The sequence below is a fragment of the Schistocerca serialis genome, chromosome 11, assembly GCF_023864345.2.
Source record: "Schistocerca serialis cubense isolate TAMUIC-IGC-003099 chromosome 11, iqSchSeri2.2, whole genome shotgun sequence".
Taxonomy (NCBI): domain Eukaryota; kingdom Metazoa; phylum Arthropoda; class Insecta; order Orthoptera; family Acrididae; genus Schistocerca; species Schistocerca serialis.
The window spans coordinates 69,140,783-69,155,118 of NC_064648.1; the positions used below are offsets into that span (position 1 = coordinate 69,140,783).

Here is a 14,336-nt window from a genome sequence, read left to right on the forward strand (position 1 = left end):
ACAGGAAAAGTTGATGTTAACTGAAAACAAGCAATGACGTACGTCGCGTGGCAACAGGGACGTGTAAAACAAAACACTGGCGGTGCACTACGTAATCAGACGCCGCCAAGAGTGCACGTCCCCCATGATTCTAATGTTCTGCTCTTGTGTGTTTCCCGTCATTAACGAGTTGGTGAAAATCAGAGCTAACATGCAAACAAAGCGATCGAAGACCCATTTTGATATAACATGATTTCTTCGTCTACGTATGAGGGATGTGTGCTGCAATTTTTACCGTAGATTTTTGTTACTGCCCAAATGACTCGTGAAACATTTCGACGTTCTACTTAATTTCCTATCTCTGAATTCTTTTCGTTGAATTTTGGTACATCCTTTATTAGGAAAACATTTTGGTGAATTACTGTTACATTAAAGACTAGCTAACTCGGCAGTGCTTCGCAGTCGCTAAATATACGTTGGAACTGGATATGCATCCTACTCCGGAAATTTTGTCTGCAGCCAAATTTGCTACTTCGATCTCTTTGGAGGCATGGCGCTCTAAAGTGTAGTAACTCATATATAATACGAAAGTAACAGACTCATTTGTTTTAGGTTTTGGATTTTGTTTTTAAGTTTGTTGTAAATTCTTCTACAGAAAACAATTACAAAACTGCAGAATATACCAAATTTCTCGTTTGTTTGGACACTGCGTGGTAAGTAACAGTATGAAGTAGTTCTCTTAACTACTGATTCATGAAAGGGCAAAATAAACTGATCATGTTAAAAACTTGTCTGATTATTTAAAAATGCCTTGCTGTCTTACCTAAACCGACCACAATGAGGAGAGCAAAAGAGCCCATTTATACAGCACATCTATTCTATTGTAAAGGGTGATCCTTTGCAGCGCGACTCCTCACATACCAGGGATAAAAAAGTCTCTCACAAAATTTCGACCGGGGAGTACATCCGGCAGAAAAAGGACGTTAAAGAGTGGCAATCTGGCAACACTATAGCCACATGTCTACTAATTACCTCTAACAGCAAATGTTACGTGTGCTGAGCACTTCGTGTGCCGGCACAGTAGTTCAGTGTGTTCGGTCAGAGAGCTGGTTTGCCTCTGTAATGAAAAAAAACAGAATGAAGGGCCCAACAACGAATTTGAACCGATGTCATGTGATTTCCGAAACGACCAAACACAACGAGCAACAACGAACAAAATGAAAAACAGAGAAAAGGTGCAGTGCACAGAGTGTTGGGTAGCGTGCAGGAGGTTGGGGGTTCAACCCTGGGTTGTGGCGCATTTTTTTATTTGATAATTTCATTCTGACATTTCATACTGTAATATATACCGTTTCTTATGTCATATGTATCTTAAATTTACAACATTTTGTACTGCTGAACTCAACATATACGTGGTTAGACAAATAAGAAATAAACAGTTGAAACAATTAATTAGACCATGGTGATAACACATAGAAACAGTAACCGAGTTTGGACATTATCTGCAAAGCATGTTGCTAGTCCTACTGGTAACGTAAGGCCCTAACGAAATGTAATGGACCTGAACTAGGCAAGAATAATAGTTGGTGCTAATCAATGTGACCACTAGAGGAAGGTACAGAGAAAACAGGTTTCGCATCTAGTATATGAAGTAGTGCGAATAAATTCGAGCCCACGAGGTAGAAAAGGCTTCTTTCAAAGCTGACCAATCTTCCATTTCTACGATTGTACAGTAGTATGTAAGTGCAAATGTTTTCCAGAGAACCCGCTGCAATCGCTGTTGACAATTAAGTTGCCAGATACCGTACCACCAGGACTACATTTACCAAATAAAAAACATATGTTTGAACCCAGGATCGAACACTCGACCTTCAGCATGCTAACCCAAAACACTATCCACTGGCACCTTCTTTTTAATTTTTGTAACCATACATTTAAAATAAAATAAAACATTTCATTCTATTAACCTATTACTAGAGTTGGTTAACATTACTGTCATTTTATAGGTTTTCGTTTGTATATATGTTTCGTTTTTCGTGTTTCTCTTATTGTTGTTCCTTGAACCATTTTACGTGGCCATTTGTCGTCTTTTTTGTTTGGGTAAAACATTGCAGGACAGGCATAATAATTTATACGTAGCATCGACACATTGATTTTGAGTTCAAATTTCTGTATGTCATGCACTTGTGATGCCACATTCAGAGTGTGTATTCTCGTTTGATCTCTTCCGCTAGTTTGCACTGTTATGTGAGACAGTATGAGGGAAAACATCAGCATGATAGATGGAGCAGAAGTGGAAGGAATTTTTTTTACATGTGCTACAGACTATATATAAATTGAAGAAGAAAGAAAAAAATTGTGTCATATTATATAAGAGAAGCAGAACGGAAAGTGTGAGTAAACAATATAAATTTTATAGGGCACATAGTACAGGAAATCATTCAAAAAAATTATGAGTAGTTGGCACGTTCCACTAAGTAATGCTTGTATCCTAGACAATATAGTGCAAATAATGAGGAAAAAAATCACTGTTAGTACTACTGGGCATACGTTTGACACTGATTTGACTGCGAGCATGACAGACGTTTGGTGAGAAGCACTTTGTATCACTGATTTCACTAAGAAGAAAGAATTTATACTACTATACTTCAGTATTTGAGGCGAGAGGAGAAAGCACTTTATCTTTTCTGTTGCACTCAATCACTGTCAGTGCACGCGTTCTTCTCTTGGTGAGTGTGGTGAGGTGAGGTGGCTGGTGGCGGTGCTGAGGGTCACAGGCTGGGGAGGACTCTGGCGGTCGCTGTCTGCAGTCGAATCTGCAGCAAGTTTGTGCAGTTCTCGCGGTAGCGCCTGTGCTGCTGGGACGTCTCGTTCTCCTCCCAGAGGTCCACCAGGAAGGCCAGCTGCGACGGCGTGTGCTGTCATGGCGAGGATCCAGAGAGCCGCCAGTCGCTTGGGTCGTGGAAGTGGGTTGCAGCCTGGGGCGGTGATCGCCTCCACTGTGGTGCTTCCCGGCGCTGTTCTGCCGACGTGGGCCACCGTCTGCTGGCACGCTTCCCATTATGTCGGCGGCGTTCCCGCAGGTGAATCGGTGCTCGAGGCTGTCGGTCGTGGCACATTCGTCGCACTTGTCACTTGCGACGAGTTTTATCTCCGCCAGTCTTTGGCTGGTTGGTACCGTTCTGTTCACTATTTTGTACCATGTCCTCTTCGCATTTTTAGGCGACACGTTTTCCGAAACGTTTCCCATATTTGTTTCCAATTGTATTGCGGGAGTTTGTGTTCGGTTTTGCATTTTGCCGGCTTCCCCCTGAGGGCCCAGCATATTCTCTTGGCTGTTCTGTGGCTGGGGTTCGCCACGGTGTCCAGAACGTAACTTTTGTAGGCGTAGTGCAGCCTGACGTGTCGCATTCTGGAGGGAATGTGCCGCGTATCGACCGGCGCTTCTCCTGATGCGGGCTTGTATCCTCCAATGATGTTGGCTGTGACGCTGTCAGGGTTATTGTCCTGGATGGCGAGCTTTCGTTTCAGTAGAAGGGCTGCACATTTGGTCTTTATATCAACTAGACCTAGCCCCGTTCTTTCGTTGGCAGCGAGCACGTTGCTTGCGCCACTTTGAATATACACTCCTGGAAATTGAAATAAGAACACCGTGAATTCATTGTCCCAGGAAGGGGAAACTTTACTGACACATTCCTGGGGTCAGATACATCACATGATCACACTGACAGAACCACAGGCACATAGAAACAGGCAACAGAGCATGCACAACGTCGGCACTAGTACAGTGTATATCCACCTTTCGCAGCAATGCAGGCTGCTATTCTCCCGTGGACACGATGGTAGAGATGCTGGATGTAGTCCTGTGGAACGGCTTGCCATGCCATTTCCACCTGGCGCCTCAGTTGGACCAGCGTTCGTGCTGGACGTGCAGACCGCGTGAGACGACGCTTCATCCAGTCCCAAACATGCTCAATGGGGGACAGATCCGGAGATCTTGCTGGCCAGGGTAGTTGACTAACACCTTCTAGAGCACGTTGGGTGGCACGGGATACATGCGGATGTGCATTGTCCTGCTGGAACAGCAAGTTCCCTTGCCGGTCTAGGAATGGTAGAACGATGGGTTCGATGACGGTTTGGATGTACCGTGCACTATTCAGTGTCCCCTCGACGATCACCAGTGGTGTACGGCCAGTGTAGGAGATCGCTCCCCACACCATGATGCCGGGTGTTGGCCCTGTGTGCCTCGGTCGTATGCAGTCCTGATTGTGGCGTTCACCTGCGCGGCGCCAAACACGCATACGACCATCATTGGCACCAAGGCAGAAGCGACTCTCATCGCTGAAGACGACACGTCTCCATTCGTCCCTCCATTCACGCCTGTCGCGACACCACTGTAGGCGGGCTGCACGATGTTGGGGCGTGAGCGGAAGACGGCCTAACGGTGTGCGGGACCGTAGCCCAGCTTCATGGAGACGGTTGCGATTGGTCCTCGCCGATACCCCAGGAGCAACAGTGTCCCTAATTTGCTGGGAAGTGGCGGTGCGGTCCCCTACGGCACTGCGTAGGATCCTACGGTCTTGGCGTGCATCCGTGCGTCGCTGCGGTCCGGTCCCAGGTCGACGGGCACGTGCACCTTCCGCCGACCACTGGCGACAACATCGATGTACTGTGGAGACCTCACGCCCCACGTGTTGAGCAATTCGGCGGTACGTCCACCCGGCCTCCCGCATGCCCACTGTACGCCCTCGCTCAAAGTCCGTCAACTGCACATACGGTTCACGTCCACGCTGTCGCGGCATGCTACCAGTGTTAAAGACGGCGATGGAGCTCCGTATGCCACGGCAAACTGGCTGACACTGACGGCGGCGGTGCACAAATGCTGCGCAGCTAGCGCCATTCGACGGCCAACACCGCGGTTCCTGGTGTGTCCGCTGTGCCGTGCGTGTGATCATTGCTTGTACAGCCCTCTCGCAGTGTCCGGAGCAAGTATGGTGGGTCTGACACACCGGTGTCAATGTGTTCTTTTTTCCATTTCCAGGAGTGTATTTCGGCGCCACAACAGGTAGTACACTGCGCTCCTAAGTGCTCGCGCAATTTCGGCCGGGATGCTCAAGATTTGCGCCAGGTACCATACTATTTTGTACCACGGCCTGTCTGCTTTGAGTCGTTGATTCCCTATCGGCAGTAGCACTGTTTGTTGGTTTGGGCGCCTGACGCTTTTTGGAATGTGTTCATGATGGTTTCTACTCTGCCAATATCTTCCTGATCTTCAATAAAGATGCCTAGGTCGTCAGCGTAGGCTATACATGCTATTGCTTTGTCTTCTACGGAGAATCCTCTGATGTCATTTGTGAGTTTCCGCAGCACCGGGTCCAGTGCTGTAGCGAATAGAGCCATTGACAATGGAGAGTCTTGCCTCACGGATATGTCCAGTTTTATCTGTTTTGTTTTCAAACTATTGATTATTACTGTCGATCTCCCAGTACTTAGTACTTTTTGGATGATTGTGATGAATTTTTGCCCAAACCCGAGTCTCTTTAGTGAGTCTAAGAGGTATTTGTGATCGATCCTGTCGAAGGCCTTGTTGAAGCCCACCGGAATTATGGCACCTGCGCTTCTGGTGGTGGCTGCCTGTGCTATTATGTCCCTGTAGGTGCATGTGGCGTCAAATATATATTTTCCCTGTTACCGCATATGTTTGCCACGGAGTCATGACTTTCCTCATCGCCGATTTCAGGTTGTTTGCGATGTATTTCGCTATTATTTTATAGTCGGCGTTGAGGAGCGTAATCGGGCGAAACTCTTCAATTCGGCGGGCGGCTCTCCTCTTAGGGATGGGGGTTACGGTACCTTCGGCCAGCCCAGGTGGAATTTGCGCCCCATCGAGTATCTCGTTCACCATCTCCGTGAACTGCACTCCTCGTACGTCCCAGTACGAGGGGCAGAACTGGAGCGGGATGCCGTCGGCGGCCGGTGCTGTTGCTCTGGCGCTGGTCTCCATAGTCTCTCTGACGTCGTCCTCGTCGACATTCTCTGTCAGCAGCGCCCTGTCCGCGCCTGTCAGCACGCTCCTCGTCTGCTGCAGAATTCCAGCAGTCGCTGCGTCGTCTGTCGCTTCTCGATGGAACATGTCTCGGAAATAGCCTTCGATGTGTTTTGTTAATTCCGTTTCCGTCTTGAGCGTCTGCCCCTGCTTGTCCTGCGGCTCACTTACGCACTTTCCTGCGGCTCTCTCCCTTTCCCTGTTTAGGTGGTGCACGGTGAGTGGCTCTTCATCCACCTCGCCATACGCCTTGCTTCTGGCGAGGACGCCTCTCATTTGTTGTTTCCTTATTTGAAGGAGTTTCGCCTCGGTTATCCTTAGTCGCGGCAGGTACTGCTGGTCGTCTGCTGGTGCGTCGAGTGCGCCTTTCAGGCACCGCCGGTAGAACTCGGCCGTGGTTCGCCTCCAGAAGCACCAACCGTACAGCGCTGGATGTGTGTGTTGACAGAGGTAGTTACTGTACATGTGGTGGGCCGCGAAGCCCGAGTGCGCGAATTTCGCTTGATCCTGTATACTTACGTACTGTTGTTTGTACAATAGTTGTTGTAGCCTATGCCCTGATACTACAGAGTAAAATTTTAGTTTCTGTGCTACTGTGTGCCAAGTGTCAGTGAAACGGTACATACAGTTCACGACGGTACAAACACTCTGATCGTAGATCCGTTCCAACGTACTTGTATGCCAGACCGTGAGCATTCTCTCTTATTGCAAAATAAATGTTGATTGACTTAAAATGAATGGAGAGATCGGTTACGATGATTGGTATCTGGGGTACAAGAGAGACCTCTACAGCTGCTTGATATGTGAGGGGAGCATCTTCAGTGACATTAAATCGCAGTCTTAATCCACGGACAAATAGCATTACAAAGTTTAGGATGATTCACACTGCATAACAGTATTCTAATCACTAGCCTATAAGGTAGAAATACAAATTTCTGATCATACAAGTTTATGTGAAATCCGACTTCGAGGAAGAAAACAAAACAGCACTATGTTCGGTAGACATGTATTGTTTAAAGTTATATTCCCTGAGAAACAATATTTGAGGCATAAAAATTTTGTGTAATGGTTTAAAAGTTCTGCTATCGTAACAAAAGCCATCTGGGAGAAAGAAGTCGAAACCACACTTTTCATAACACAGAACAGCACTGTCTTTCTCGGACTCGGTTTTAACAGAAAAATATGTGCATTGTTGTTTAAGAAAATGTGTAGCCTATGTTCTTCCAATCGCTTATAAGAGCCTTGTGTAAAAATTTGACGTAAATTATTAGAGATTTTTGGGAACAATGTTAAATATCGTTTCTCCTTTATATAGGGTGATTTTTACCACCATGTGCAAACTCTAGGGATCGATCGATGAGAGGATACGAAACAAAAACAGTCTAACGGACTTATGTACGGAAAGGCATGGTTTCCATGCTAGAGGTCACTTATTTTGTTACAGAGAATGCGGTCTAATACGCACTGTAGCATGCAGCCACAGTACGCGTGGTTTCCTCCTAGAGCGTGGTACTGTTCCTCGGATGTCATGCCCTAGCGCCCTCTCAAGCCACAGTAATTGGTAACGTTATGTCCGATTCACTTCTCTTGCTGATTCACCTTGTAGTGGGCGTGATGGAGCGTCATTCACAATGCTCCTATATTCGAATCGAGAGCTTGCCGACATGGTGTCTACTTACGGAAAGGCAAATAGCAACGGGCTGCTGGAAGTAACGTTGTATCAGATCTGTTCCTGCCAACAACCACAGCTCTCAATGAAACTGGCAGAAGTAAAGCTGTGAGGACGGGGCGTGAGTCGTGCTTGGGTAGCTACGTTGGTAGAGCACTTGCCCGCGAAAGGAAAAGGTCCCGAGTTCGAGTCTCGGTCCGGCACACAGCTTTAATCTGCCAGGAAGTTTCATATCAGCGCACAGTCCGCTGCAGAGCGAAAACCTCATTCTGGCACAGCTCTCAATGTTTGCAACAGTGTTTCACCGTTTGTCTGAGACGGGGTCGTTTCAGGAAGCTAGAAATCATGAAGGACGTACCCCAAATGTTTGGACACCAGACTTGGACGAAAATGTGACTTACACTGTGGAAGGCGACTACCGTGTCTGTACCATAAAGTTGCCCTCCCCCCAGTACAGGGTGCGTCAGACGACCGTGTGGGACATTCTAGACGACAACTGTTGCTACCCTATCACAGCGTGTGCAGGGCTTACTAGCGACAGACTTTCCACATCGGGATCAGCTTTGTCACTGGTTTCTCCGACTGGCAACCACGATTCTGGGATTTGTGTCATCCATCCTATTCACAGATGAGGCCACCTTTACGTAGAGTGGCATCATCAACTTTCCAGACAGTCATCTGTGGCATATTATGCAGAACCTGCAGGGTATGGTGACAGCGAATGACCAGCATCGGTGCAGCCGGAATGTGTGGGCTGGAATAACTGGCGACCGTATTTTGGGATCGATCTTCCTTCCAAGACACATAACAGGCCGGAACTTCTTGTGGCTGACTTTATCCCCCCTGCTGGAAGAAGTGCCGTTGATGATTCGAAGGATTATACGGCTACTACTTGCAGATGCTCCAGCTAACATCGCCGCCAATGCCCGGACGCGTCTCAGTCTTGTCCTCTCTTGTTGGTGGGTCACATGGGGGCGAGGTGGGGGAGGGAGGGGGGGGGGGGGTTCCAGTCGCATGGCCTGCTCGTTCACCGGACCTCAACCCGTGCGATTTCTGGTTAGGGGGTCATCTCAGTAGCATCATGTAGGCAAAGCCCACTCCAGATGTGGAGACACTGGAACAGTGTATCCGTGCTGCCCGTGACACTGTCCGCGTGGAGCCTGGCCAGTGCGGACGTGTCACACAGAGCACGCTATAGCGCGTACACGGATGAGATGAGGCACATGGGAAACGTTTCCAACACATATTGTAACTGTGGCTACATGCGACAGCGCGTATTATACCGCAGTCTCTGCAACAATGTACGAGTGTAGTTCAGTAACTAACGTCCCACATTTCTTTAAAATTTTTAAAATACACAGACAAACGTCCTAGTGGGTGCTTCACATTTGATGTTTGTTCCCTGCGCCGGGAGGTTTCGAACCGTTCTGGCAAGTGGCAGAGCCGTAGTACAGCGTCAAAATGGCTTCTACATACAACCCACGTTACAAGCAACGTGCTGTTATTGAATTCTTGTGTGCAGAAACAGAAACCGTGGTGAACATCCATAAACATTTGTTTGCATTGTTTGGCGATGCTGCAGTTCATAGGAGTACAGTTGGGTGATGGGTAAAGAAAGTTAGAGCCTCGGGAAATGCAGAAACAGAGCTCCACGATCAGCCCCGCTCGGGACGTCCTGTAGCAGCCACTGATCAAGACGTGCCGAATCGTGCGGATGCCATTATTCGTGCCAACCGACGCATCACAACTCTACGACTGGCTCTACAGTTGTCGGTCAGCATTGGAAGTGCGTCTGCAATGATGGAGACTCTCAGATAGTCAAAGAGGTGCCCACGAAGGGTTCCACGAATGCTCACAGCGGGCCACAAGATTCAAAGAAAGACCATTTCATCTGAATTGTAGGAGCGTTTAGAAACCGACGGAGACACACTTCTGTCATGGATCGTTACAGGGGACGAAAGCTGGATGCACCACTTTGCGCCGGAAACAAAAAGGCAGTCCATGGAGTGCCATCGTCCTCATTCACCACAAAAAAGAAAAATCAAGACAACCATCATTGCTGGAAGAGTCATGGTGACAGTCTTCTTAGATTTTGATGATGTTTTTCTCGTGGATGTGATTCCAAGACGGTTAACCATCAATTCAGAGGCGTACGTGAAGACTTCGAATAAATTCCAGAACCGTTTCGGATGTGTTCGATCGGACAAGAATCCGGTATAAACCTTGCTCCAACACGATAATGCACGCCCACACACAAGTGTGAGAACCCGGGAACACATCGCCCCATTGGGTTGGAAATCATTGCGTCATCCACCCTACAGTCCAGACCTTGCACCCTCGGACTTGCATCTCTTTGGGCCGCCTAAAGACTCTGTATGGGGAACACACTATGAAGATGACGAGAGTGTCAGTCATGCAGTGAAAACATGGCTACTCGTACAGGACAAGGGCTTTTAATAGCAGGGAATACATGCTCTTCCACAACGATGGCTTGCAGCCATAGAACGTGATGGATACTATGTAGATAAGTAGGACTTGGACAAGACAAGTTCATGTACAGGATGACTATAATTAAAGTTAAACTTTCAAACCGCTGCAGAAATAACACCACTGCTCAGAATAAAATCAAATTGCAACGGAATATTAACGGAGAAGGGGGAAAATCTATCGTAGAAGAAAAATAAATAGTTACAGAATGTAGCAATAGATGGCGCTCTAAGAGTCATTGTTTAATAGAGGTTGACTACAAATGAATCATACAACAAAGCGTTAGGTGTACGTTTGACGTCAAACAATCTGTACTGCTCAATGTGCATGGGTGTATAGGTGTCATACTGTTCATTACGTAAGCCCATGCACCAAGGCAAGGTCATATCACATGGATTGGGAAAAATCAGTTTTTAATTGTCCTGAGGACAATAACCGCATAAACAGCACCAATCATAATGAAATCGGATTATTAATTTCCTTGTGACTGGTGCAAAACGTGTTCAATATGTTGTCCACCGTTTCAGTTGAAATCGAGAAACAGCATGTTCCACAACTCTTCAAAGTGTTTCCGGGGTCACGTTCAGAATGTGTTGCGCAATGTGTCTCGTAAATGTAGCTAAGTTTGCAGTCGGAACACTGAACGCAACATCTTTCAGACAGCCCCACACCCAGAAGTCACACGGATCAAGATCAGGTGATAGAGACGGCCAGGCTGTAAGGAAATGGCGGCTGATAATTCTAGCATTTCCGAAATGGCGCTTCAGCAGCTGCTTAATTGGATTTTCAGTGTGCGGAGGTGCGCCATCTTGTATAAAAATGATTTCGTCCACAGATCCACGCTGTTGGAGAGCTGGTATGAAGTGGTTGCGCGAAAGACACGCGTAGTGCTTAGCAGTGACGGTACAGGTAACAGGACCGGAAGCACCTGTCTCTTCCAAAAATTATGGCCCTATGAAAAACCGATGCCGTAAACCCGCACCACACAGAGACCTTTTCAGCATGAAGTGGTACTGGTTGGTTTGCGTGTGGATTTTCCGTTGCCCATATTCGACAATTCTGTGTACTGACATGTCCTGTCTGATGAAAGTGGGCTTCGTCTGTCCACAAAATCTTCCACGGTCAATCATTGCCCACTTCCGTGCGAGCAAGAAATTCTAAAGCAAAGGTCTCTCTTGCTGGCAGGTCAACAGGAAGCAACTCGGGCACGTGGGAAATTCTGAATGGATAGCAAGGAAGAATGTTTCGTAGGATTTTACGCGCCGTGCTCACGGGTACGCCCAACGTTCTGGCAGTTCTCCGTGCACCACACGTTTGCACTCCACCACTCGCCTCCTCCTGCACTCCTGTGGCTTCTGCAGAGCGACGCGTGCACAGCCATCGTTCTTGTAATGCAGCTTTACAAGTAGAGCGCGATCCTGCACTGAGACAGTCACGGCGAACGTTGCAGATGCGGAAGGAGGAAAAGCCGTGTACCCGGCGTGTTTATACCAACTTCACTGGGTCGTGCGCATGGCAGGTGTTTTCATTTACGTATTCTGACGCATACAGCGCCATCTACTGATCAATCTTCACACAATTTTTCTTCTTCTGCCGTACGTTTTGCTCCTTTTCCGATAATATTCCGTTGCAAATTGACGTAATTGTGACCAGAGGTGTTATTTCTACCGCGTTTTGAAAGTTTAATTATAATCACTGTGTTAGTGTCACCAAATTCTGACTCTTAACAACAAATATGTTGTGAGAAAAGAAATGTAGGGCATTACTTATTGAACGACCCTCGTACGGTTGAATAAATGGCCTCTAGCATACAATCCATACACTTCCGGGTATAAGTTAATCAGACCTTTTCTGGTCTGTATCCTCTCGTCACTCAACCCGTAGAGCTTGTACATGGTGCAGAAATCATCCTATATATTAGTGCAGATGAAGCACCAACGTATCGTTTTGTCAGCACTTGGTTTCAGGACAACATTCGTTGTGTCGACACGAGTGCCTGAAGACCCCTCGCAATGTATTGTTTGTGCCCGGCAGGGTCCGTACGCTATGAAGGCCGTGGACTTTGGCGCCTGCGACGACGGGGAATACCCTGGGATGCTGGTGAACGTGTCGCTGATCTTGGACGAGGCTGCCAACGAGACGGCCTACACGGGGGAGTTCACCACCACCTACGACTACCTGGCGGACGACTGCGAGGTGAGCGCTCGGCGGCAGCGCGGCTCCCTGTGTGCTGCGTCGCTCAGCTCTGGAGCACACACGTGTCTTCCGATGCAAGGGGCGATTAGGCTAAGCTCTGCACCTCACCTGCTTCCGAAGCCGTTTACAATGTCGTAATATCGTTTCCACTGGGTGAACTGTGAGGAAGCACTCACTAAGCGGCACTTAGCGTAATTTCATTGCTAATTACTTACACACGAGTCAGTGGTAGCACCGCTTCCCCTCACATCACCGAAGTTAAGCGCTGTCGAGCTGGGCTAGCACTTGGATGGGTGACCATCCGGTCTACCGAACGCTGTTGGCAAGCGGGGTCCACTCAGCCCTTTCGAGGCCAATTGAGGGGGTACTTGAATGAGAAGTAGCGGTTCGGGTCTCTTAATCTGGAGAGCTGCGTGCTGACCACATGGTCCTGCATATCCGCATACAGTGAGGCCTGTTGGCCGAGGATGACACGGCGACCGGCCGGTACCGTTGGGGCTTTACGACCAGTTCGGGCAGAGTTTAGTTTAATTACAGAGAAATAGATATCGACGTTTTTTCCTTTTCTTTTTAATGCAACTGTAGCAATTTATCCAGGTAGGATCGCAGTTGCACGACGACGTTGCACTATTTTCGGAGTAGTTACAACACCTGTCTGGTTTGATCTTGAAGTGGTTTGCCGTCTTAACGCGGAACTCGTAATTTCTTAGCCAAATAAGAAATACGTCACGTCTAATAAAGAGGAAACAAAGTTTATAGAAAGACGTCTTCAATAGACCATGATGTGCATTAGAACTATTTTATTTGCCAAAATCGGTTTTTCGGGTTAATAACACATCACCAGTGGCATTTGATACACAGGAACAAACGATTGTATGTACATATATTTCTACAAAATGATAACTGTACATATATAGCAGTAATATAAGTCTACTTACATTATGCTCTTACATAGCAATGACACATTTGTCATTTAATATGACAGGATCTGAAATATTTCCCATAACATACAGTGAAGCGCCAAAGAAACTGATATAGGCTTGCGTATTCAAATGCAGAGATATGTAAAAAGGCAGAATAGGCGCTGCGGTCGGCAACGCCTGTATAAGACAACAAGTGTCTGGCGCAGTTACTAGGTCGGTTACTGGTTGGTGCTACGGTCATTGGTCCCTAGGTCGGTTACTGTTGCTTTGGCAGGATATCAAGATTTAAGTGAGTTTGAAGGTCGCGTTATAGTTGGGGCACAGCATCTCCGAGGTAGCGATGAAGTGGGGATTTTCCCGGATGACCATTTCACGAGTGTACCGTGTATATCTGGAATCCGGTAAAACATCAAATCTCCGACATCGCTGCCGCCTTAAAAAGATCCCGCAAGAACAGTACCAACGCCGACTGAAGAGAATCGTTCAACGTGACAGAAGGGCAACCCTTCCGTATCTTGCTGCAGATTTTAATGCTGGCCCATCAACAAGTGTCAGCATGCGAACCATTCAACGGAACATCATCGATATGGGCTTACGGAGCCGAAGACCCACTCGTGTACCCTTGATCACCACACGACACAAACCTTTACGCCTCGCCTGGCCCGTCAACACCGACAGTGGATCGTTGGTGACTGGAAACATGAGGCCTGTACGGACGAGTACCGTTTGGAATTGTATCGAGCGGATGGACGTGTATGGCTATGGAGACAACCTCGTGAATCCATGGAACCTGTATGTCAGCAGGGGACAGTTGAAGCTGGTGGAGGCTGTGTAATGGTCTGGACCGTGTGCAGTTGAAGTCATGTGGGACTCCGGATACGACTAGATACGACTCTGACAGCTGAAGCGCACGTAAGCATCCTGTCTGACCACCTGCATCCATTCATGTCAATTGTGTATTCCTACGAACATGGGCAATTCCAGCAGGACAATGCGACACCCCACACGTCCAGAATTGCTGCAGAGTGGTCCCAGG

General features: G+C 47.6%; 1 protein-coding gene across 2 annotated transcripts in view; it reads left to right on the plus strand.

Moving 5' to 3' along the window:
- The window catches only part of LOC126426928 (uncharacterized), a 167,414-nt gene that overhangs the window by 43,010 nt on the left and 110,068 nt on the right, over nt 1-14,336 (plus strand). For both annotated transcript variants that reach the window (XM_050089035.1, XM_050089036.1), the window contains exon 2: nt 12,216-12,377. In XM_050089035.1, coding sequence (XP_049944992.1) covers nt 12,216-12,377 — 162 coding nt within the window. The remainder of the gene's footprint in view (nt 1-12,215; nt 12,378-14,336) is intronic.